The sequence below is a fragment of the Lipophrys pholis genome, assembly GCF_963383615.2.
Source record: "Lipophrys pholis genome assembly, chromosome: 3".
In the NCBI taxonomy this organism is placed as follows: Eukaryota; Metazoa; Chordata; class Actinopteri; order Blenniiformes; family Blenniidae; genus Lipophrys; species Lipophrys pholis.
In genome coordinates, this window is record NC_137627.1 from 6,844,501 (window position 1) to 6,871,237 (window position 26,737).

Sequence of the window (26,737 nt, forward strand, 5' to 3'; positions counted from 1 at the left end):
AGAAGAAATAATTGTAACTCATGGTGACGTATTTTATAAAATTCATCTGCAATAAAGTGATCTGTTCCTCCTCTTCCACAGGCTGTCGTTCTCTTGTAGCTCCCCTTTTTATTTTGCTTCCTCGTCTCTTAGCACTCGAAGATGCTGCGCGGGGAGACGTTTGGTTTGTGCTTGGCGAGAGACTGATGTTAACCGGGCACTTGCCCTTTTGTTCACTAGTTCCTCTCTAAAGTTTACGCGACAGGAAAGCAGCGAGGGTCATTACTGTCACTGGGAGTCCCCACGTTCCAAATAGCTGCCAGCCGTAGAGCGCAGAGAACGAGAGACAGGGGAGAGGAAAGAAAAAAAAAAAAAAAAGTGTTTATGGGACTTGCAGTGTTTGTGTTAAAACCGCCGTTTGCCAAGAGACAATACATAAACATCGTCAGTCTTTTTCTCTCAGTTTTGGCTTGAGACGATGTTCCAGCGGAGGCAAGACACCCTGATCGGAGGCGGCTCTTCTTTTGGCTTCGGCCCACCTCCTGTTCTCCAGAGCAGAGAGGAAGCAACAGGGAAATGTTTTCCTTCTTCTCTCCCACCTCACTCGTTTCATGTTTTCCCAGAGCATGATGTCCCCCCCTCCCCCCTCCTTTTCTCTCCCTCGCTCCCCAAACTCGTATTTGTTCTCTAGAGTGTGTCACCGCTTTGACAGTTCTTCCGTTCTCCTCTTAAAGGATGTTGCAGATCACCGTCACCGTCCCGTTCCCTGTTTCTTCCTCCCTTGCACACTGACGTTGACACAGTCCAGAAAGAAAAGCACCATGGGATGCATCAAACACCACCATTGTCTTCTTAAGTCCTCCAGGAACACAAAACTGGTCTTTTCCTCTCTTCTTCTACTTTTTTTTTTTCCCTCTCCGGCCCCATGAGGACTCAGTTCTTCCCATTACAAGAAGCGAGGAGCAGAAGAGAAGGTAATTAGGTAAAAAAAAGTCAAAGTATAAAATGGCAGTTTAAAGTATCTCATCACGAGATCAAAAAGTCCTGCGTTCATTTGCAGAACAAAAGTTTTTTTTGTCCTCTTTCATGCTTTATAGTTTTTTACCCCACCCTCCCTTGAGTCATGAAGCCGGATGTTTGGTCTTTTTACATTCTGTTTCATGCCATCGCCTCAGAGAAACAGGTCGTCTTCTTCGACCACCTTCGTTAAATTAAAATAATTTATTCTCCCCCTCACACATTCATTCTACTCCTCTGCGTCTTCGCTGCATTGTCAGACGTAGGCTGATTCGCTGGACTGTGTGCGGCCCAGGTTAGGCGGCTGGGACAGATGTGCCATATCCTTCTTCCTGATCTCGCAGATGGACTTCCGGCGGGCCTGCACGCCCCTGATGGCGGCCTTGATCTTGCGCCAGCCCAGGTGGTTGAGCTCGGCCAGGTTGAGCACCACGCAGATGCCACTCACAGCGAACATGAACACCAGGAAAACAGTTTTTTCCGTTGGCCGTGACACGTAGCACTCCACCTCCTTGAGACACGGGTAGCGGTCGCACTCAAAGATCCCAGGCACGCTGAAGCCATAGAGGAAGTACTGCCCAGCCAGGAAACCGATCTCCAGTGCGTTTCGGAATACCACCTGAATGATGTAGAAGCGAGAGATCCCTTCTTGCCGGCGAACCTTGGAGCTCTTCCCGTGGGTGAGGCCCCGAGGGGCATTGGGAATCTCCTTAACCTCCAGGCAGTCGGGTTCCTCCTTCCCTCCTCCACCGTCACCGCCATGCTGGACTAGAATCCCATTGATGTTGCGGAGCTTTCGGGCCCCGTCTCTGCCCCCGTAGTCCCTCTCCATTATAGGGTAGAGAAAAGAGTAGCGCCGGTCTTTCTGCTTTGCTGACTGGTGGACAGAGTAGGTGATGAAGCAGAGGCTGGGAGTGCACACCAGTATAATCTGAAAGACCCAATAGCGGATGTGGGAAATGGGGAAGGCTTTGTCGTAGCAGGCCTGATTGCAGCCGGGCTGCAGGGTGTTGCAGATGAACATGGTCTGCTCATCCTCGTACACCGTCTCCCCGACAATGGCCACAATGAGGATCCGGAAGATCACAACGACTGTCAGCAGGATCCTGGAGGAGAAACAGAGATAAATCTGGTTAATCCAGGCAAAAGACATGAAGTAAGTTACTGTATTTCAGATGTCCTTTTCAACAGAGGCTCTAGAGAAGCATTGCATATGAGAGGCCCTCACATGTAGGAGGAATATGTATTGAAGAAAGCTCAAGAACATGTCACAAAAACACACATGAAAAATGGCTATGTGTAATAACACTGCCTGTATGGCACTGGTGGTATTTTTAAACTACAGAGAGGAAACATGTGCATATAAATCCTCCTGTACTCTGTGAGTGACAGGGGTACATGTGAGTTCAATGGCTATAAACCGTAGATGGTTTACTTAGCTGAAGATGCGAGTTAAGTGACTTAAAGATTGAACTTTAAGTAAGTAATGTAACAAGAGAAAACTCCTTCTGTAAACGATGCCAACAAGATGTTTCTATAAACGTGCGAGATGTAAATCAGCGTACAAATACAGCTAAAACCAACAGGATTGCTGTTCATGTCGAGTGGATTTTATAACCTATTCACGTCCAGTACCAAGCCATCCTGGCATGGCAGACATTAAAGAAAAAGAAAAAAGCATTTTAGTGGCATTGATGACCACTAGCATTAGTGGGCCGTTATAATGAGATGAGCAAATGACTAAATACGAGAAAGAGAAACAATAATGATGAAGACCACCATGAAATATGGAGACACACAATGCAGACAGAAAAATAACGTCTATTTATATTTTTGTTTCTGAATGATTTTACATAATCATCTCTTTTATTAGTTTATGTCTCATGTTATAGTTGTGCCCAAAATATCTCTTGGAAAAGTATTTTGTGTCCGGGGAACAGCCAACTATTTTCCAAAGAGCCTGAGTGGAGATTTTGAAATTAGAAGAAGAAAAAAAAAGGCACAATCTCACTTTAGGATAATTTTTATATTCACAAGTTTACCCCAAATGTACAAATGTTTTTAAACTGTGGGAGGAAACCCGAGTACCCGGAGTTCAACCCGTTCACTCCAAAATTATAAAGGACGAGGAAGGAGGAGAAGAAGAAGAAGAAGAAGAAGAAGAAGAAGAAGAAGAAGAAGAAGAAGAAGAAGAAGAAGAAGAAGAAGAAGAAGAAGAAGAAGAAGAAGAAGAAGAAGAAGAAGAAGAAGAAGAAGAAGAAGAAGAAGACTCCACAGCTCATTTATCAGCCAAAATAAACACTGCAGAAAAAGATCTGTTATGAGTGGAGACTCCGTGTGTCGTCAGCCCTCATAACTCTCAGCTTTCGTTTATGGATGTGTTGCCAGAGTGTTTACAAGTAGGAGAAAGGTGATAACATATCCCCCTAATTTCATTATCAGTGCATCATTAGGCCCAGTTTGCATAGCAACCACAATTCAGACTCAGTTGCTCTGATTGATGCCTACACTAAACTAACACACGGAGACACACATACACCAACGTATCAGTTGTTGGCTTTGTTACTAACAATATTCTCTCTCTCTCTATCCCTCTCGTCAGTCCCCTAGCAACAGGTGAGGTGAGCCTTGTTGGCAGATTAGGAGCTATTTCTGTGCGGGTGTGGTGAGACAGAGAGATTATTGTTGCTGAAATGGGTTCACTTCAATTCAGGCTGCATGCGTGCGTGTGTGTGTGTGTGTGTGTGTGTGTGTGTGTGTGTGTGTGTGTGTGTGTGTGTGTGTGTGTGTGTGTGCGCACACACTCGTGCTGACTTGGCATATCTGAACACTTCTTGAGTCTGAGTGCATCTGTGATCTCACGCACACACACACACACACACACACACACACACATTCTATCTTACTTTCCCACTGACATCTTTTCTCTTTGTTCTTCTTCTTACTTTATTCATTTCTCATACATTTTTCAAATCTTGGACCAGGCGAGCACTTTACATAGCAGGCTCTTTGCTATCCTGTCTCGGGCTGTAATCTGTGACTAAAACAAAGTCTGGGACAAGGTTGCAGACTTGCAGACCGTCTCCACCTCGCTGATAATCTGTTGATTGATTGTTGCCTTGTAGTTGAGTCCCACAGATACAGGGGATTTTTGTCCGCACGGTGGATTCTCTCATAAATCACCACACTTCATATTAATAATAATCTCATAAATAACGCTGCGATAAACCGCTGTCATTACTTCACGTGAGCCCAGAGGACACGCCATTACAGTAGACCGTCAAAACCCAACCTCATTAAATTTATCATGGATTAAAGCTTTTGTACGCGTACAAGTGAACCCACTGTGGTTTATGAAAACAGCTTTGAAGGTTTTGTGCTTGCAGGCATTGAAGAAGCATTCCATTGTTGAGACTGTTTCAGCGCTCCATACAAAACTATATATTTGCTATAAAGTGTGCCAGAATAGTGCGTCAAATTCCACCAGATTTGGAACGTCTTGTGTCATCCGTTTTGTCTTTGAATGTAACTCCCGCAATCTGCTAACCTATAAGCTTCACGCATGTCACAAATTGCTTTGATTTTCATGTTCTGGATCGTACAAGAATACAACTCTCTTAGCGCTGCCTCATCACAGAAATCCCTTCAAAGTGGCAGAGAGAACATCTGAGTGAGTTTCTGAAGACACAGTACTTGTGTAGCAGAACCACTCCGACTTCAATATCTAATATTAGAGACGTGTTCTCCTGTTGCAATCACAAAAAAGGAGAAATTGTATACAAGCTTCTAGAAACCAGAATGTCAAGTTTTGCACCTATTTGTACAGATGTGTCATATTTGCTCATGGTTTTTATTGCTCGGACCACAGAACAGTTTTCCACTTTGTATTAATTAAAATGACATAAACTGTAAACATGAGATGAGGCTCCCACATGACTTCAACATACACACACTGTTATTTCAGGCCCATTATCATAAGAACTCAATGTGGATTTTCAGCCTTGTTCCTCACAGACAAATATGTCCAGACTATCTGAATTGTCAGATTGTTTGTGAGATTGTCCCATTTTCCCTAATGAGAGGCTCTTACTTTACTAACTGACATGATTCATGTCCATGCCTTCAAATCCACGCAATCTCATGTTAAGATTTTTTTAACTCCATTCTATCGTTGTGTGTGTTTATATATACTGTATATCTATTTTTTTTTTTGGGGGGGGGGGGGGGGGGGGGTTACTGAATTTTGTATTTTCACTCATCCATTTTCTCTATCATGTCTGACTGAGCTTTGCGGTATGTGAGCAATATTTATGTGTTGAATTTTTATTTTTTGTTTACTTTTTATTCACAATTGAAGCATTATCCTCCTCTTAAAGGTTCTTTTTTTCAAATTATTTACTTAATTTAACATTATTTTTTAATGAATAATCTGCAGTATAAGGCAGGCTAACTGATAACTGTTTTATTATTGTAGATTTCCTGTCTGGGATTTCAAGCACATTTATATGGACGCTCATGCAACTTTTTATTTTCTCCTATTTGCTAATGAAATTACTTTGAGCACTGATAGTGTGTCTTCTTTTTGATGCATGTTTTTTTTTTTTTTTTATTTCAGATGGGAAATAAATGGTTGAAGACTTTAGAGGACAACAACAAGGGCTTCTTAGGCCGTGGATCTCTCAAATCAATTAGGAGATCCATTTATCTGGACGGTGTCGCGGCTGGACGGTGAGTCCAGGAGGGGAGGCCCAACGCCACCGCACCTGAGACGCTGCCAGATAATCGTTAGGTGGCATTTGGCTGTGTGTGAAGGGTAATCTACCAAACGCACAGTGGCTTTGCCAGTCTTGTGTGGCGCAGATGTGGAGTCGAAGGGCAAAGTTAATCCTTCCCGGAGTCCGACGGCGTGCAATTCACATGTAGTGTCATCAAAACGGTAGGTCACCAGTGCCGGCCTCCAAAATGAAAAATAAAAGACTTATTGCCAATCCCTCCCTGCCTCCCTCCCTCCCTCCCTCCCTCCCCACCACCACCATCCCCGCTGCACCTGTGATCCGCCGCCTCGTGATGGGGGGGAGGGAACGGACGATGCGGGAGAAAAGAATAAATGGTTTCGAAAATGCTCTTGCCCTTGTAGTGACTCCATTAAGAAGCTTAGTGAGCGGAGGTTCACAATACGTGAGCGAGAGAGTGTTGCACTGGACGTGTGCACGTGTGCCTGAACACACACATATTCCACGGCTACACACTTGTGCACATATATCCGTGCAACAGGGCAGCGTCCAGACAGTGGCGAGAAAAGTTAACTGAGCGCGGACAGAAAACATCAAACTGCTGCTGGAGATGAATTAGTTCCAGACCGGGATAAAAAGATTATAAAGTCACCAAAAAACGCAGTGTGGCTCAGACAACTTCGCCTTAAATTAAAAGAGGAACCTGCCAGTGCTCGGACAGTGCGCGAGAGATAGAGGGGGTTAGTAAGGAAAACCAGAAATGGAGGAAAATCTCATCATAGAGAATGAATTATATAATAGCTTCCACACGCAAACCGCGCTCTGTAATCTGTGGCTGGGCCAATGGAGGATTCTTGCATTAGGTTATTTATTTTTTTTTTTTTGTTAATGCCATCGAATAGCTTTAGATTATCGTATCCACAGAGCATCTCCCACCTGTTTTTTCTCTCCTCTCCAGAGCTTCTTTCTGTTTTTTCTTGATTTAATTTACTCTGTCAGGATTCTCGCTCTGGTTCTTCTACTCCTTCCCTCCGTGACCCCGCCACCCCCTCAATCCCCCCACCCTCTCCCTTCTGTGTCAGGAATAATCTCCAGATTGTGTCTGCAGTTTTCTATGAAGAGACTCATTTCTCTGTAAACTGCCAAGGGAGACTTTCAAATTGATGGTGGCTTCCCTTGAAAAAAAAAAAAAAATAAAGAGATAAATCGTCTCGCCACAAGCCATTAAACGCCTCCCTGAGATTTAGTAGAAATCATGCAGATCTGGCGAACTGCTAAAACTTTTATATGGTACTAGCCATGTTTGTGTTAGCACGGAGTTTACAAAATGGAATTAAAAAAAAACATCTGTAACCACGCCAAGGTCTTCAGATTATGTGATGCCAATATATTCAGACTATATTAAAAAAGAAAGTCATCACCCAAGTGTGAGGAATTAACTGTGATGGTGTCAACACTGAAATGCCTTTTTAATCTGCTGTAGGTGCACCCACAGACATCAAGCCCCGTCTCACTGGGCTGCGACATTTCAAAGCTAATTATGGCTGCAAGGATGCAAGAAAAAAGGTGAATTTGTGACAATATTCAGTTAGAATCATATTAAATTAAAACTGGGCATGTATTGCACAAATGTTGTGACGGCAGAGAAATCAGTGAAATTTGGGTCAAAAATAAATGAGAGTTTTCACGCATTTAACACGACATTCATTCAACATTTGTATGATATTCCCTTGATATTGGCATGTTATTCACAACGAATAATGACAAATTTTCGACTCAGAGCTGTGCAAACAATTGTGAGGCCCTGCGACTCACGCAAGCAACGTTTGGTCAAATATTTCAAGACAATCTTTGGAAATTCAGCTTCAGTGAGCTTCAAGTTAACCTTAACCTGGTAGGTCTTGCGATACCGACAGACTGAGTGCGGACCAGAGAGTGAAGTGACTAAAAACACTTACTTTGATTTTACAGGGGGAAAAAGGCTGTGAACCACAGTTTCATGCCATTGTTAATTGACAATGTGTTAAACATGTTACACACTGCGGTGACCCCCACTATGTACAAATATGCTTGAAAGCTAATACATACAGTACTTAGCACATATCTCACACCCTCCATTCCCAGCAGACTGTTTGTTGTTCGCTTTGACTAATATGTTGACTGTATCATCACACATGCAGTGGTGATTATGCCTCCTCTCCTCCAGCAGTCCTGACCGGCCATTTTTCTGCTGTTCTCTTCCTCATTATCTAAGAACAGTGATATCGCTACAAAGGGGGCGTTTGTCATATACAAAGCTCTTATAAAGAACACGCAGTTATTAGTGAAAGATATCAAACATGTACAGTTACGTGAACAGTATAATCACAGTTTCGGCATCTGACGGGCAGACATCCAGTTCCATCTGCCCTCTCCATATGCATGTATGCAAACACGGCAACATGCACACACACGCTGTCGTGTCTCTGTGATTTTAGGCGACATTGCTGTGACTATGGGTAACCTCAACTACATGCCACGCTGTCACATTTAGATTACCGGTACCTTCAGTCTCATCTTAAATCATGCTCTGTGAAACTTGTTCCCTGTTACTTACACACACGCACACGCACACGCACACGCACACGCACGTCACAGCTGCGCATCCTGAATTATTCCACCTCCAGATAAATTATAATGCAGCTCTGTTGATATCATTGAAAATCTGCCTGAATGTTTAATGTCATCCTCTTTTTTTTTTAATATATAAAAACTTGAGCTGTGTTCACATGAGCATCATTGGCGCGGATGAGCTGGATAATAAAAAAAAATAAAAAATAGCACAAGGGGCGAGGCAGCAGTTGCGGGTTCATGTAGAGCTGGAGTTCAGCTCAAGGGGTTAATGAGTCCATGCAAATGGAACATGAAAAATCTAGACGAGTGTCAAGTTACAGTGTGTTGAAGACAGTGTGCAGTAATATGGAGGGTTGTGCAGTGTAAAGATTAAAGACTAAATTTGTGGGTGAAAAGGAGTTGAAGCTCAAATCAAACCAAGAAAAATCAAAAGTGTGGGAGCACAATGAGGCAAGGGAGCAAAAGGGCAGGAGATAATTGGCTGGAGGGGGTGATAAAGCACATCAGGCTGAAGATTGGAAGATGTGCTTGTTAATGTTTGAAAAAAAAGAAAAAAAGATTAAAAACAGGAGGGTGTTGGAAGAGCGACCAGTTTTTTTTCCCCAGAAACCCAACTCAACCCCCCCTCTCTCTCTCTCTCTTTCCCGCACTCTCTCTCTCTCTTCAATCTCCCCTCCACTCAACTTCCCTCTGCTAGTTACCAAGGCAACAGGCGAGAGGCAGAAAATGAAGGGAGATGAAGAGAGCGAAGTGTGCCGACGAGAAGCGAAGTCAACTAAAGAGCACCGCGCTTCTGCTGTTGAGGGCAGCAGATTTTCTTGCACCACTTCCAGAGTGGCTGGAACCGGTGAAACGGGCCTCAGGAAGAGTTCAGTTAAAGAGCAAATGACGCCGGCGAGGCGAACCGTATTATGCCATGTTGAAGTTGCAGAGAAAGTCAGTCAGCAGAAGATATTGGCCCAGTTTTTTTTTTTAGGGAAAAACAAAAGCCCTGAGACACTGTTGTACAAAAGATCATTATCAGACACAGGGAGTCTTTAAAAATAGGATTCCTTCCAAAAAAAAAAAAATCTCTCGAATGATAATGCAATACTATATAATGTGTTTTGTTTTTTGGTGAGTTTATAGGTTGAAGGGTTATTTCAGAGCTCTGTGTCGGGATATAAACAAGCTCAGTGTTACGGCTGACCTGGTAATCCTGTTCAGAGCCTCACCTTTGCTCTCCATCAATACCTCTTCCCTCGCTGTGGAGCGCAGCTTTCCTCCACATAAGAACCCCCCCCCCACCACCACCACCACCACCACACACACACACACACACACACACACACACACACACACACACACACACACACACACACACACACACACAAACACACACACACACACACAAACACTCTCTCTCCACTCTGTTTCTGCTATTAATTACATCTCCAACCAGCGTGTCTTTTTAATTTACCCCCTAGTTTGGCTCCTTCGAAACAATCGGCACCAGCCTTCCATCCTCCCTTTCACAGCCTCAGATGTGTGCGAAGCACCCCCCCCCTCCGCTAATCTGGTAATCAGACTTGAATTGCCATTTCACTTCGGGCAGAGTTCGTCTGGAACGAGGCTTCTCCCCGTGGCTCCACAGCAAATTGAATTAGATGGAGTGCTGAGTTCACCTCTTTTCACGGGGTCAGCAGACCGTGCGAGCGCAGCAGGACAGGACTGTGGGCGAACGTGCCGTATTAAAAGTTGAAGTGAGGGGAATAGTTTGAGGTGAGAGGGCCAACAGGAACACTGACAATGGCTTTCAAGACGTAAGGCGGATACTGTACTTATTAATGTACACTAACTCAAGGGAAGTCACGTAAAGATTGCTCGACCAGGTTGTGTCTCACTTGGAGGGTTGCAGGTTCGATCCACCGACTCCATTTATTGAAGTCTCCTTGAGCAAGACGTCTGCATTGAGCGTCTCGCATGTCGGTCTGCATCAGGGTGAATGGGTGAATCCTTCAGTGTGATTAACAATGTAAAGCAGCGGAAAAGCTCTAAATGAGTGAAAGCCATTCACGGACTTAACGACTTCCTCAACGCTTACAAGCAACTGTGGCTCAATTCTGTAAATACAGACTAACATAAAAAGAGGTAGGATTTAATAAGCTTATGCGTCCTCCGACTCCTTTGCATGTTGAGCTTTCATTGCATTCATTGTTTTGTTTTTCATTCATTCATGCTCATGAGACTAAACTTCATCACATGGTACAACCTAATGTTGATGACGGTTACACACTCTGACAGACTCGGTGCTGTTTAGCAGCACAACATCTGCAGATGTTTTTTTAACCAGTGTTTGCAGTGGTTTGGGGTAATCCCTCCATCTGCAGTCTTTATCCGGCCTTTCTTCTCTTTATCACTGTTTTTCACTCATGTTTTGACTTTCCGTCCATCCTGTGTGTCTTAAGGGAGTCAGTTGGTAACCCAATTGCAATATCCTGACAGCGCTGACAAATCTAATCCTGTCACATCAAATGTAGACGGACAGTTATCATACTCTCCCCGTCTCTCGCTCTCTCTCTCTCTCTCTCTCTCTCTCTCGCTCTCTCTCTCTCTCTCTCGCTCTCTACGTCTGTGTGTTCCTGTGCCAAGGTTTATCAATAGCTCGTAGTTCGCGGCAGGTCAACTGGCAGCGAGCTTGATTCTTGATCGTGCCATGAACAGGAGACCTCACTCACTCACACACACAAACACACTCTCACTCACACATACACACACACACAGAAGGGATGTTCCGGTGCTTGAGGCCAGTGACAGAAGGAGTGAGGAGGCTGCGATCTCCCCTGCTGACCGACCTTTATACTGCACGACCATCCATCTCTCAACACACACACACACACACACACACACACACACACACACACACACACACACACACACACACACACACACACACACACACACACACACACACACACACACACACACACGCACGCGCGCACGCACACAAGTGGATGTGAACACCAGTATCACAAAAAGGTACAGTACGTCCATCGCCCGAACGAGTTCTTTCATTGAACACGGGATGACGACTCCTCTCCATGCACGTGTGCACACAGACACAGATATTTTAATCGTACGCACATTCTTCCAGCTGTCGCAGGGCGTCACAAAGCCGATTGGGCCTGACATTGCGCTGACCATCATCTCCAGAGCAGAGGAAGATGACTTCCTATTATACCAACCAACGCTAATGGTTTATCGCCGACTCAGGTTGGACAGTTCCAGCTTCAATCCGCCGGCCTCACAGAATCTCAGGTTCACTGGGTTTGTCTCAGATCAGGTAAAATCACAGTAGCTTTGTATTTTACTTTCAATATACCCAGCAGCTCATTGTATAGCTCTCTTGCATTATACCACTGGATATTACACAGTATCTATTAAGATATACTATAGATTATTGTGTGTAATCCTGGATCTGTAAGCTGCAAAGATAAAAATCTAATAATAGCAAACTGTTCACTTCTCCATCCATTTCTCTCAGACACACCCAGAGGTATTCAAGTGGCGTTTTGACGGCCGCCGGCTGGATGCCTTTGAGGATAAATCGATGGTGACAGTTATTCTAATTCAAATATACTGTAGTTCCCATACGCATGGGTAAGTTTCATTAATGCGCTGTATAATTTAATGTGGTTACACTCAGCATAATGAAAAGCAAATGACGCATTAAAACTGAGGTTTTCAAACTGTGCGAGGATGAGCGCTCTGTCACAGAGACTGAACAACTCTGGCGTGGCGGAGGCTTTGTCTCATGTGAAATAGAATTTCAGATTGTATATGATAATATTGTCAATGGCAGTTGGGGTTCGTAAGCAATAGAAAGCAAAGCATTAGTAGTCTGTTACCGTCATAACATCTCTGCGCCTGTGGTTTTTCCTTTTATCTAAAGTTGACATTATTACAGTATGGATGTGAGAAGATTGGAGAGTGTTGACATGAAAACATTAGAATACTCAGCTTACACACTAGAAATAATCTAGAAATGGCGACAACAGGCCTCAATCTCCCCCCACATGTACAAATGGACGTATGAAATATGAAGTGTGTATTTCTGCGATTGTATTGAAGATAATAAAAAAGTAACTGACACACCAGAAAGTAACTTCCTGTGAAGAAGTGAAACTGAAAAGTGTCACTTCCATCTGTGTTTGCACAAGTTTAAAGAGTTGAACGTGGCATTAAAAATAGGCTTTCTAAAATCTGCTCGGCGCGATCGTTCACTGTATATCAATGGCAAGAGAGGAAATAAGCGCCATGAATGGTTTCCATGGCAACAGTGGGTTTTTTGGGGGTTGGCTGTAAGGTCTTGATGGAGGGGTGAGGCATGAGCAGGGAAAAGAGCAGCAAGGGGTAGCGAGAGGAAGAGAGTTAGTGCGTGGGCGAGATAGAGGCAGGATGGGGGGGGGTCAATGGAGGGAAATACAGAAAGGAAAAAAAGAGAGAAATGATGGCCGTAATCCGGATTAAATCAGTGGGTTTTGGACAATCCCGAGCTCGGGCCGTCACGTCCGTGCCAACTCCCCACCCACCGCGGCTTTCCCGTGCCAAGCCTCAACCCAAATCAGCGGCTCTGGCACATGCAGGGAGCCTCCATGACACACAAGCAGACAACACATGGCCGAGCAGGGAACATCCCAACACACACACACACACACACACACACACACACACACACACACACACACACACACACACACACACACACACACACACACGCAGATATACTTTTTTCCAGTTCACTGCTTCTCACCTGCTGCACTGGTTCGCTGATCAATAACATCTGATGTAGATTTAATTGACATTTTCTATTTAAAACATTCAGTGAGATTTTCATTTCTGTGAGATTTGTGTTTTTACGACATGATTAATAAAATTAGGTTCATTTGTTTGATTTGTACGAGCTTTAAAAACAAGAACCAGAAGAACGTGAATCTGAAAGTTGTTCAAGCCGTTTTGTTCATATTTTCAAACTGGTTTCAGGGGTATCATTTTTTCAAGTGAGATTTTTCCCCAAAATTTTCCAACAGGAAATATTGGGATTTAAAAAGAAAAAAAAGAATGGACGGTCACGCGGTTATTCTCATTAAATCACACCTTCCTGGATTTCCTGCAATTATTGCAATTGTATGAACTAAAACTATTAAAAAACAAAAGCTTTTTGTAAAACGAGTGAAACAGTAAAGACAGCTGGATAGTACATATAAAGACTTGGCAGATACTTTAAATCAAACACATATTCAACAAATACAATGACAGCATATATAAAACTAAATTGCATAATTTAAAGAGCTTTAAAAACTCTCACGTTCATTAACAGTGATTGGTGTTATTTGTCACAGAACGAATAAGCCTGGTCAAGTCTTATAAAGGAAGCAGTGCTGCCATGTTTAAAAAGATAGTAGCTAAACAGATATAGTCTTTTCCTTAAAAAATTAAACTGTTATAACAAAAAAACATACTTGTTTACTACACTTCAGTTTAAAAGTTCTGAGCCTCAGACGCCAGGCTGCTTATCTTACAGAGGAAACATGGTGAGAACGTGACATAAAGCTGACAGTGCTCATAGATAGTTCAGTGGGAAAGCGACAAGATCGTCAGATCACAAACTGATTTCAAGAATTTAGTCTTGAAGGGAAAACTAGTTTCATACTTTAAAAAAGAAGATATCAAGTTTTCAATCCAATCAATTCCATAATGATTTGTAGAAGGTTAATGGAGCCCAACAATCATGGATCTCAAGAACACGTCAGAGGAAATGTGGCCTCCTTAATTCAATCAAACAGATTTTTTGATAAAACCACAGGGTTGTGTTCTAGTATGGTAATTGGTTTGGTCAAAAACACTACATATCATAGGTATGTTTCCAGTATAAAATGGTGTTAAAGTTGTTGGTTTTTTTTACATTTTTGCTTCTTGCAAATGCTTCTGATTGACAGTCCTATATTTGATCCGTCCAACATCACTTCTTTCAAACCAATTATAAAACACCTCCTGACCTTATCATATACATATTCATCATCCTCCGCTGCAGTGAGATCTATTGTTAGAGGTTTATTGGACTACTTTTAATCTGTATCTTTGGTGCAGAGAGTGGTAAACCGGGTGTAGTTGGAATTCAGGGCTTTTATGTAAATACACTTGATGGTGACTTTTGATACCAAAATGACATTCTTTTGCATTTTGTTGGGTGCACATTCACCTGTCTTATCTCAGTGGAATTTCACACACAAATTGAGTCTATTGAACCCTGTTTGCAAGCAGAGGGTTATTTATAAAAAAAAATTCTAGAAGAAGAAGCCCCTGCGCTCTATAGACGTCTCGCCACCATCTGATAGGATGTGAACGCAGCCTCAAATTCTCGAAATGTCACCCAGATGCCTGTTGGGAGATACAGCTTTCTCAAGCAAATAGCAGCCAGACACACCAGTCCATGCTGCTGTCATGTTACAGGTTGCAAAGTCTAAATATATCCGTTTCACATCACAACAGCGTCTACGTCTGCTTTTTGGGGGGGATTTTTCTTCCAATTTCTGATACTGACATCAGTGTGAATGCAGCATGTTGCCGGGAGCATAATCATCCTCCCTGCAGCTCGACTTTGCTGCCTAATTAAAGAATCTGCAAATGGGAAAGTGTGTGTGCGTGTGTGTGTGTGTGTGTGTGTGTGTGTGTGTGTGTGTGTGTGTGTGTGTGTGTGTGTGTGTGTGTGTGTGTGTGTGTGTGTGTGTGTGTGTGTGTGTGTGTGTGTGTATTGAGGTGGGAACACATTGTCACACCCTATCTGGCTGCTCATATGATTACCTTGTTGGGGGTGTGGGGGGTGTGGGGGGGGCTGTCACGGTTTTGGCAACATGCATGCATGTGTGTGAAAGCGTGTCGATGTCTATGTTTCAGCCCTGGAGTAAGAAGTAAATATAGTAACCACGCTGCAAGTTTGCTTACGCACATGTTTGTGTATTCGGATGACCATCTGGTTGAAAGCGCGCGCATATGTGTGCGTGACGGTGCATTTTGTATGAGGAAGCGTTGAATCACACACAGCTTGGTGAAGTATGTTAGACCTCGCAGAGATGATCTGTGATTTAGCAAAGGTGTAAGCCCTCAGAAAATGTTCTTGTTGAGTCACTCACAGTGAGCAGACGATGATACTGCCTCTGAGGAACAGTCATCACAAACACACTCACTCACACACACACACACGCACGCACGCACGCACGCACGCACGCACGCACGCACGCACGCACGCACGCACGCACGCACGCACACGCACACACACACACACACACACACACACACACACACACACACACACACACACAGATGAATGTACCACAGGGACTTTCACCTTGTTCATTAACGAAACTCTGTAAAGTATTAAATGGTGCCAGTGATGGGAGCTGCAGAGGGGGTGTGTGAGCGGGCTACAAGAGGATAAATCAGTGGCAGAGGAGCATCTTTTTCATCTTCAAAGAGTGAACTGGAGCAGGATCAAGCGTTGGAGGCAAGGGAACAAAGAAAAAAAAAAACTAAAAAACAAGTGGATGGTGCAGAGTCAGATGTGGAGGAGGGGCTCGAGCTCGACAACAGCAGACAGATATAATGTTCAATTAAACAAAAACCAGCTTCATGGCGCCTGCAAAGGAACGCCGTTAGTCATGCAGGTTGTATAAATAAGACGATATTCGCAAATCCGCAAGCCCACACAAATAGACCCAACGAAGAGGACTTCAAAAGCTGCAGCCTCGCTTTGAACCACACAAAGATCAAAGTTGGCTATTTGTTTTAATTTTATCCTCATATTTTATGTAACTTGGTTTATTACTACTACATCAGTGGACAAAGTCAGCTTAGTAGGAGTTTTAATTGCTTTTATTGCATGTCACATTTTTACATTGTGCCAGCACACAAGCCTGATTACATTACCAGTAGGAGCTGGACTCCAGCTACTCAACAAACTGTGCACCACACATGACCACGTTTGGGCTGAACTCCCATCGATATGTCAGCATGTTGAAGGCGACCTGGTAACTGGGTGCACTGGGGATTGCATCTGCCAGGTGCTTTTCTTTCAATACGCAGTATCAGGTCTTTGTGGCAGAATGCAAAAATTACTGGCTGGAGTATTTGCTATTGAATTCATTTAGCATGTGCGATGTGATTTACAGCACCTCACCACGATTGCTTGGTTTATGATTGCATCTGTATTTGATGTGTTTGAACGGAAGGGGGCAGATTAACTCACCAGTTTTTTTCTTCTTACAAAGCCATGCATTTTGTTGTTTTTGTTGTTGTTGTTCCACCATATTGTCTTTGTAACTGATCATCCCCCATATTCCAGTCTTTCCATGTTGGACGTAGGCTGTGACACACCCAAACCTTACGTCATTACATCTGTTTAAGAATGTTATCAATTATGTTAATTCTCTTACTTGGCCACCTACGAAATCCTTGCATCCTTGCAAGTATGATCTGTTTGCATAACATGCAATTTAGCTTTTTATTTGTGATGTATCATTAAATCTGTCTTTTTGTGTCCACAGAATAGCAGAATCTTTCCTAAGAACATTTAAAACCACCTAAAAAGCTTAAATGTAGGTGAAAATATATTTTTTTTAAATAGATTTTAGTTTGTTTATGATTGTTTTGTTTGTTTAAGCTGTCAGGTGGTCGCTAAGGCTCATTTGATGTAAGTTTCAAGGAAGAAATCACTATTTATGCTGACTTAAAAACATATTTCCAGAACTATTAAAAGTGTCAAAATATTAAATGTTCGATCAATAAGATTTAGAGGTTAACATGAGAATTAAGAAGAGTGAGAATATTCTGGTTCAAATTTAAGTTTGGGGACCTTTTCTTTATATGCCTTTGAGGATTATTTGTAAATTGTAGACGTGAATTTGAGTGATTTTGATTCTTTTCGTTCCCCTTGTTATGGACTGGCAACCGCTGCAGCAAGCAGAATGCCTTCATCAGCGGGGATCAGCTTCCTGAACAGTAACACTGACATAGATAAACCAGCTTCAGACAGTTTCAATCCTTGAGGAAAGTTAATCAGCCGCTTAGTTTAATACATCAAACTCATGTTAAGAGTTGACATGGAGGCAGAAATCAACATGCAGAGAGGGAAAATGTGTCAGAGATAAATTATTCATCACACCACGGTTACCATCATGTGGTAATGCAGACGACCTCAGGGACTGATTTCTTTTTTTTTTTTTCATGTTGGATGTTCAAGTACTGATTTTCTGACAACACACTTTGGATCCAGGCAGGTGATTGTTATTCCCGACCCGTAAAATCCGATCACAGCAGAAAGGATGATCCAGCTGGGACAAATTCACTTCCAATGTGGTTCTGCTTTTGGCTGCTTTTCTATTGGAAAAGTAGAGCAAAGTGACTGTGAAGGCTTTGTGACTGCATTTCGCTGTGAGCAAGAAACATTTTCATTGTACTGATCTCAAGTGGAAAGACGTTAACGCCTGCCCAGACTCCTGGAGAATTTATCAGTTTAAAAGGCGATGGACTCGCGAGCACTTAAGGTAGTAGGGGAGTAAAATCTAAGCCTTACATGTACTTCAAACACACTTTTTTCACAGCAATAATTACTGCTGTTAAAGGTCACATGTAAACTTTTTAAGACGATGCAAGAAAATGTAAACCCCATTTAAATTGTGCTCTAGACGATAACCATGCGTTTATCTTTTTAAATCCTCTTTATTGCTCTACAAATGTCAACTTTAAGGCGGTTTAAGGGGTAAGAAGTCATTTCAAGTTGTACAAACCTGAATATTTACACCTCGGATAAACACCTTGTGAAATCAATGCATCTAAGTAGATGCTTTACGCTGCAGAAACGTCCAATGCAATTCAATTAAATGTCATGGGAGGGACTTTAGATGTATCTCCCTCTCACAGTGATTAAAAAGATTTTACCAGCAAACCAACACATCAAATAATTGTAATTTAAAATCTTAGCGAAGCGGAGCTTCCAACTCTCATGCATGGAGAGTGAAACTCCTGCTAATATCTCGGAGATCGTAATTTGGCATGAATTTTGATTAACATCAGACTTCGTAAGGGATTTAATATTAAGAGACTTTGTTATTCATGACGAGGAACATACGAATGTATGATCAGAAAGTGGATGCCATGCAGGTAGTATCTTACAGGGAAGCAAACCTTATACCTGCTACACTTTTCACACTAAAGCTAATTCTATATATAGTTAACTTACATACACACTCATTTTTATCATTGATATCTTTTCAAAATTACTATTAATAAGGTATGTAAAGAAGTAAGGGTGGGAAACAGCTCATTTGCATAAAGGTTTAGAATATTCATGTCGAACAACAAATGGAAATTTCGCTATTTCAGACAAGTGTTTTTCCCCACAATGGTCTCCTGAGCCACCAGGAACTTATTTAAACAAGACATGGTGGTACTGTACACGTTTGCAGTATGGGCACTTTAATGTACCAGTGAAAAGATATCAGGATAAGTGAGAATCAGGGACTTCCTTAATGGACTGTTCTCAGTTTGAGCGTGTGTGAGTCAAAGTCCACGTTAAACTTCCCACTGGTATCATTTTAACACTGACCCGCTCTGCCCTCCGTGCTAATGATAAATCTATTAGAGAGACGGATCCTCGCGGAGGTCCTGCAAGGAGAAATCCGAATGAACTGTGACCCCGTCACCTCTTCCTCATACCTCTACAACGTTCCCCAGTGTGGATACTTCAAAGTATCACCTGAGTGTATGATTCACTTCATACATTTTAAGATTCAAGCAGCTTATAAATGAAGCTTGTGACGTGATGAATCCTCTCACTTGACGTCGTACAATAGAATCTTAATCGATTAATCTGCACGCATATAAAGACCAAACCCTCCGCGTCCTTCGCATATGTGGACGGTGGTTAGAGTGAGAATAAGCGGCTGAGACACAGATAAGTGGGGGATGAGCAGTAGATATGAGGTGTAAGCAGAAAGAAATGAGAGCACAAGCTGCATAATTATGTGCAGCCGCTGTCTCTTTCTCCCCCAGCTACAACTGTGCTTCTCCAGCAGTCCCTGTGGAGACTGGTTGTAGTACTCCAGTCATGAAAAGACTGCGAGCAGCGACAGAGCGCTTCTTTCCTGCTCCTGGGGATCATTTCCAGGATCTTTGTATCTCTAGTAGCACAACAACAGTACATCAAATTCTTCATCAGCACTGACGTGGATGTGAATTGTGCAGTGGTGAGACGTCTTCAGTTCTGAACTTATCTCTAATTTCCACTTTTATCAGCAGGTGGCTGCTTTGTGTTGACAAAGGATGTGACAGGAATCCGGGCTTATCAGCCTCTCATCAGTGATTCATAATCTCCCAAAGGAACATGCGAGGTCATTTTAATAACTCTCTTCTTATAGCGTCGGTGAGGAGGCACTGACATCACAGCCAGCAGCCTCTCAGGGGTCATTACATATGGAGGGAGGAAAAGATGGGCAGAATAGATGTTGGCGATTTCAGTGTCTTTTGTCAAGGAAAAAAAAAAGAAAAAAGAAAAGACAATCTTGTCAAGAATCTGGCAAGTGAGGCGCCACCAGGGCCTCGTTCTTCTCGTCTGCAGCGCGGTGCACGTTTACGAGATAAATTCTGTACAAACAAATCATCCATCACCACCTCTGCGGGGGCTGTGAGAGCTCCATGGGGATTTGCTAAATAAAAGCGCAATGATCTAAAGGTCACGTGACGGCAGAGCGGTAAACCTGTCGGCGAGCGCAGGCACGCTGACTCGCATGTAAACAAAAATAAATATTTATTGTGCTTTACTAAAAAAAGAGAATACAGGCGGCACAAACAAGAGATGCAGATGAGGTATCATTCCCAAAGAGCCAATGTCAAGAGTTGGCCTTTAGTAGTAACATACTCACAAATATCAACTGAAAATTGGACATTAACTCGGGGAACAGTTATACTACCAAACATTTTACTTGGACTTCTATGTAATGTTTTTCCACGCCGTGCCAAAAACAATCTAAAGCTACAAACGGACTGCATTACTTACCACTTTTAACGTATTGGTATGATTCAAAGTGCCTGTCAAATAATGTAACAGCATCTAAAAACACTTATCTAAGGGTGGAATTGCCCAAATTTGCATCAGAAAAGTCTGCAATGTTGAATAAATGTGTGTGAAAATATACATTTAAACACACTTTAGAAGACCATAGAAAAAAACCGCTCTTGAAAGTGTGTTTTCTACAACTAAGGATTTTGTAAAGCAACGGTAATAGTCAATTACTCCAACCATCCATCTTCTATACTGCTTCATCCTGTTCAGGGTCAGGAGGCACTGGATCCAATCCCAGATAACTATGGATGAAGGAGGGACACATCTGGACAAGTAAACAGTCCATCACAGGTAAAACACACACAGAGAGTCACGCATACTAATGGCTAATTTAGAATCTCTAATTTACGTCAAATGCACGTTTTTGGAAACTGCAGAAAACCCGGTACCCACAAAGTACAGCATGGTGTTGAATACACAATACAATTTATATTGACAGATTCCCCTTAAATCATTTAACTCTGTAAAGTTTAATCATTTTCCCCCCCCCAATGTTTTTAATTCAATTTTTATGTCAATTCAATATCCATTGACTGAACCACGGACCAGCGTCTATCAAGCAGTTGAAGATATTCGTCATTACGGAAACACAACCAACAAGCAGTTTCAGAAACACATTCTGACAAACCCGAAAGGTGAGTATACGAGTGTTTGAACAATATAGAAGCAACAACAAGCTGGACGTTTTGTTGTCCATTCAATGGAGACGTAGAAACATGAAATCACTAGATGAGCTTTATTTCCTTGAACTAGTTGTTCGAGGCAGGAGTTGCCCGTTTCTTTTATTCCTGGAACACAGATTGCTTCTCAGGAAGCTTGTGTATCCCCTCTCTTGTTAACAATTTGCTAGAATAGTACAGTGAAGCTACAAACAAGAATAGTTTCATTTAGAGGCAAGCTCACAAAAGCCCTGATCATACCGGCCTTGTTTATGAGGACAAGAGTCATTTGGCTGCCACATGTCGGCATTCACACCGATTGAGAAGAGGAGCAATAACTTTGATTTTATTGTTCTCGGGGCGTTTAACTGCCACCTGCCTCGTTCAGACAGCTGTAGTGACAATAAATACACTCTGTGCTAATTAAGATCAAGATTTATTTTAACAGGCAAAAAAGTCAACGAGGTACTTACAGATTTAATCACTCGCTCAACATTCCCGTCAGTGCAGCCTGTTGAGCTAAGCCCAACAGCCTAAAGACTGTTTCATTAAGTGCCCTGTCTTCTATCAAACTCTACTTCCTATTCCATTATTGGAAATCAATATCGGAGAGGTGGGAGGACGGGCTTGTGCATGCTTAGCAGTCGCACTCCGACCAATCACAGCACACGGGCCGGTGGGAGGAGGACTACCGAGACGGGCATGAGTGATGTGTTGACGGGCGTTGGGAAGGGAGCGCTTCATCATGGTTTATCCTCAGAGGCCATGTACCGAGCGGCCCGGCAGAGCCGCGGTCCATCAGTTGGTCCCGGGGAAGCCGACTCGCACCTGGGCCACTGCTCACAGTGACAGGAATAATTCACTGGTAGCAGGTGAGTACACAAACGCACACAGAGGCAACGAGGGCTCGGAGCCATCCGAGCGGGGGTGATGTGCCCACCGAGGAACACGAGTCACGTTTTGTGCACATCGTCAGTGTTTCCGTACGAACACAAACCGCGGAGGGAAATCTCTGGAACCATGTGCAATTTTACACAAATGAGCGTTTCATTTGTGCTAATTTGTGTGTGTGTGTGTGTGTATGTGAGTCATGCATGACGAATGGACTCAGGCACACGGGCTCTTTCATCACGGTGGGGCTCATGAGAGCACTCTGGCACCGCCTCAGGGACAGAAACCTGTCCAACGCTTCCTCCCACAGGATGGCACCTTTGACAACCAATGAGACAAGTTGAGAGGACGGACAGGTTTAATGACTGAGGGAGTATTAGCGTGACTAGTATAAAAATTCATGTCAGCCATGGTGGCCCAGATTAGATGGTTTTAAGCTGTAGGAATGCCAAATGCGGCACATCACTGCTGGAACATACAGACTGTCACTTTCAATCTACAGCTGAGGCCGTCTGTCTGTTTTCATTATTTCAGCACAAATAAAGAGCCATAAAGCATCAAATGGCACTATTTAAAAAAATAAATGAATATCATCACGCAGATAATCCTTTGTTAGTCCCGTACAGGAAAAAAGTGTCACAAATGATGTGGTACCTGAATTAAAGTCCATGGTCAACACAAGGTCTCAGGCGTTTCACACTTTAACTATATGTTAAAATGCAGGTTTTTATTTGTAGTATAAAAGGGGGAAGTTGCACTAAATCAATGAATTCTAGGACATGGGATCATCTCAAGATGACAAGTTGGACATTTGGTGAGGTTGAAGTCATCTGCTTGTTTTGTGGTTGAAGGCCATATGTTAATATCTAAACCCATCACCTTATAGACAATTAATTTTAATTAGCGTCACAGGGGTTGGAGCGTAGCCTGTCAAACATTACGTGAATGACAGGATGCCAGGCAATCACAAAACTAAATGTGGAATATAGAATACGATGATATTTTTCCCTCAATAAAACTACAAAACAAAAGTAAAGCAAAGAATGATTCTTCTCATTATCGGCCATTAGGGAATCAATTTGTTTCAATTTACAATGTCATGCAATGTACTTTTATCAGTTTGTAAGTATTATTGATATACTACTTATGTTTTGCGAAAAGTCAAACTCGACCTAGGAGGAAAACAAACATTATGACAGAAGTGACAGATAATTTCATACACTTGATGCCTCGTTGGGTTGATGTTGACACAGCAGAGCCAAGGTCACAAAATGAACTGGAAGGTAAACCGACGAATGAGTTAAAGCACAGCAGGCTGCCGATGTGCCCATGAGCAGAGTTTCAACTGCTGGAAAAAGTCCTGACATTTTTATTTCCCGCTGTTTTGAATATTTCAACTGTCTGAACAACAAATATAATCTGTGCAAAGATGATCTGCGGCTTTTTGCCCGCGGGTGTCCTGGTTGCCCTGCTTAGGTCATGACATGCAGCACCATCTCGTGACGAGACAGTCCTCTTGGCTTGCTACCAACGCCCTGCAGACCGAGGCCATGTGTCTGCTCGCTTGTCTGTGAATAACCGCTCCCCCGTTGCCTTCGCCTTCACTCTGTCTTTTTTACTCTTACTCCGTCATCTGATTCGTGTCTCCCCCATCTCGCACCCTGATTGTCGTCGCTCCGATTTGCAACTGAACTCACTCGCTTCGAGTTTTTTTTTTCTTCTTCTCTCTCTCTCTTGTTTTTCCCCGGCTGCCCCTGTTGATGTCACTCTCCTTTGGTGATTTTCATTTCAGCAGCCCTCTCTTTCTGTCTCTTCTCTGTATCGTGCGCGCTCACAGCCTGCAGCCAGTATGACTAGCCCGGCTGATGAGCGACAGCGCTCTTCCAGTGTCTCATTCATGAGGGGAAGCAAATGCTGACCAATCATTTACCATTGCACCAAAGGAAACAGCACTAATGAACCACTCAGCCGACAGACTCCTCGCAGAATCCCAAATATCACATCAACTGGAAACAACTGAATTCACACATCAAGAGCTTTGTCAACAGGGGAAGACTGCCTTTGACCAAAACACAGCATATCTCCACACTTCATCTACTTTATAGACTCGCCGACGTTTATTCACTGAATAATTTAGGAGTACCACTGGCCTGGGTGTGTCAGTAGCTACAGGGAATTGGTCGAATTTGCAAATTCAGACCAATGAACTCAAGCTGAACCTGCTGTTACAAACATGTCCAAAGAAAACCCTGAGACCCAGGAAAAGGTCCTTTTACAAGATGTAAAATTGTGTCCAATACTGTTAACAGGGCTGATGTGCCTCTGCGGCTAAAACGCTCATGAATAACTGCTTGTTCTGAGGCCGACGGGAATGACTTATTCAAACTCGAATACACGGCATCCCAGCATGTAGGCGAATGCATAAATCATAATTGTCGTGACCTTGCTCTGGTGACTTGTTTCACTTCTTTCAAGTTGTGAAAGGGACATCATACTTCACAGAGAACGATAAGAGGAAGGAGAGAGAGAGAGAGAGAGAAACTGTGCTTGAGCGTGGATGAGGCACACCTGTGTAACACTGTGGCTTTGTAGGAGAAAGCAAAACAGGGAGAACAAAGACCCCGGCGTGGAGAAGTACGGTGGAAAATTGTGAATGACGGTGTTGTGGACTTTTGAGGTGCGATATTCTCACCCTGCTTTGATGATCAAAGCCTCTGCGCTGAACTAATAGCGTCCCTCATGGTCGCCTAGCCCTCCCATCATGTCACTCAGAGGGATTAAAAAGCTAAAGCCCCCACCACCCCACCACCCCCCACTTAGGACCAGAAATCACTCACTGGCTGCAAAGAAGGATTCATATTCTGCATGCACATGGCAGACATACATTGCATTTTAAAGGTACAGTATGTTGTATTTCTGTATACGTTGGATGGCAGAGGTGAGTCACTGTAGTGTCCAGTCTGCCCTCGATGTGCCTCTTACTCATTTGGCCATCCATGATGTCCGAGAGCTTTGTTGACGATTATCTTTTGCAGTCCAATTCAGTAGTGACATTCCTCTCTTGTTGGATTGACATCGAGGCCAGACTAGGTGCTATAGCTTCTCACTACACCATCTTGTGGTACAATGTGGAAGTGCAAGATTAGCTGTAGCAAAATATTAGTTTTTTCAGATGATGTCCTGAAAACTGATTCTCTTCATGTTCTTGATTATTTCAGGTTGCCTTTGAAAACTTTACACCATTATTATATAATATACCTGTTAAAGCTCTGTAATATACATACAGAGAGTAGGAATCTTTCTCAATGAGGACGTTTACACAAACAATAGACACAAGCAAGAATCACGTCATGAATAAACACACTTTAATCAACACACTTACCTCCCGATCATAGTAGAGTGCTGCTGCACTGCAGCCTCCAGGAGGCGCTCTAAGATGGTCCATTCTCCCATGGTTGGAGGTAGGAGCATCCACCGGGCAGAGAAAACTCAGGTGGTGCTTCCCAGTTGGCAAGGGAAGCTGCGCTGGAGGTGAAGTCCCTTAGCGCGAGTCGTCAAGTCCACTTGGTGGGTCGAGCTGAGGTAGGGAGCGGATAGTAAGGTCTGAAGTCAAGAGAAGCTCTGAAGATGCTCAGGGAGACCCCATTGTTGTCACTCTTCCTTCTTTTTAAGGTGCTTAGCTGCGGCTCTGCGCTGAAGCTCTGTCCATGCACTTCCACACGTGAGCACGTCCTCCCCTGGTTCCCTCCTCTGGGCGCCTCTGACCCCGTTTACCTGCTAAAACAGCTGGTCTGTCATATGTTCTTGCGTTCACACACACACCTCTGTCTGACAGAGATACAGCCTCTCGTCTACTTCTGGGGAGTTTCAAGGAGCTGCCGTAGTTTGTGCAAACAACCCATCCATCACTGACACCCCGCCCTCACACACTCGCTCTCTGACAGCATCTTGTAGTAACTCTCACCGGGCTCATGTCCACACAACTCATGTGAGCCTCAGCGACCGAGCATCTGCTGCTCTGCTCGTTCTCCTCTCCTCCATCCCCCTCATTTCTTCCTTTGTCTTTCTTTAGCTGTTTTTTTTTCTCCAAAAGGGATTCCTTCACAACCGCCTCTGTTGCGCCTTCGTTCTCTCTCTGTTTGAGTTCAACCAGAGTGGGAACGAGGCATCGCACTCTTCCTCCTCCGTCGCCCTCGCTCCGCCAGAAGCCGTGCAGGAGTCTTTGGTTTCTCCACTCCTCCTCGTTCCTCGTCGCCTCTTTCCTTCCCTCGCTGGGATTCTGTCAGCGTGCTTCACAGGAGAAACCTCTCCTTCCTTCTCTTTCCTTCATCTTGTTTTTTTTTCTTTTTTTCCACCCCTTCCCACTTGGTTTCTCTCTGTTTGCACCCTCCACCTGCCTCCGTCCCTCTCTCTCTCCTTCTCTCTGAGCCAGTAGGCAGCCAGACCGAGCGTGCGTCTAGAGGATTAGAGAGGAATCATCTCTCCGCTCCTCCCCCCTCGCTCTCCCGCTCACTCACTCTCCATCATCACCGTGTTTATCCCCACACCGCCTCCTCCTCCTCCTCCACATCTCTCACCGCTCCAACTGCTCCAACACCATCACATGAACCATTTATTTCCCCCCACTCTTCTGTCACACAGCATTTTCCCCCCTCTTTCATGTGTGTTTGTCATCAGCTGCACCCTCA

General features: G+C 43.5%; 1 protein-coding gene across 1 annotated transcript; it reads right to left on the bottom strand.

The window, feature by feature from the left end:
* Positions 1-890: 890 nt before the first annotated feature.
* gjd1b (gap junction protein delta 1b) lies at positions 891-26,479 on the bottom strand. Its single transcript, XM_080459997.1, has 2 exons — positions 25,432-26,479; positions 891-2,102 (listed from the first exon to the last, which is right to left on the bottom strand). The coding sequence occupies exons 1-2, from the start codon at positions 25,518-25,520 to the stop codon at positions 1,253-1,255; spliced, it is 939 nt and encodes a 312-aa protein (XP_080316123.1). The 5' UTR covers positions 25,521-26,479; the 3' UTR covers positions 891-1,252.
* Positions 26,480-26,737: the final 258 nt, after the last annotated feature.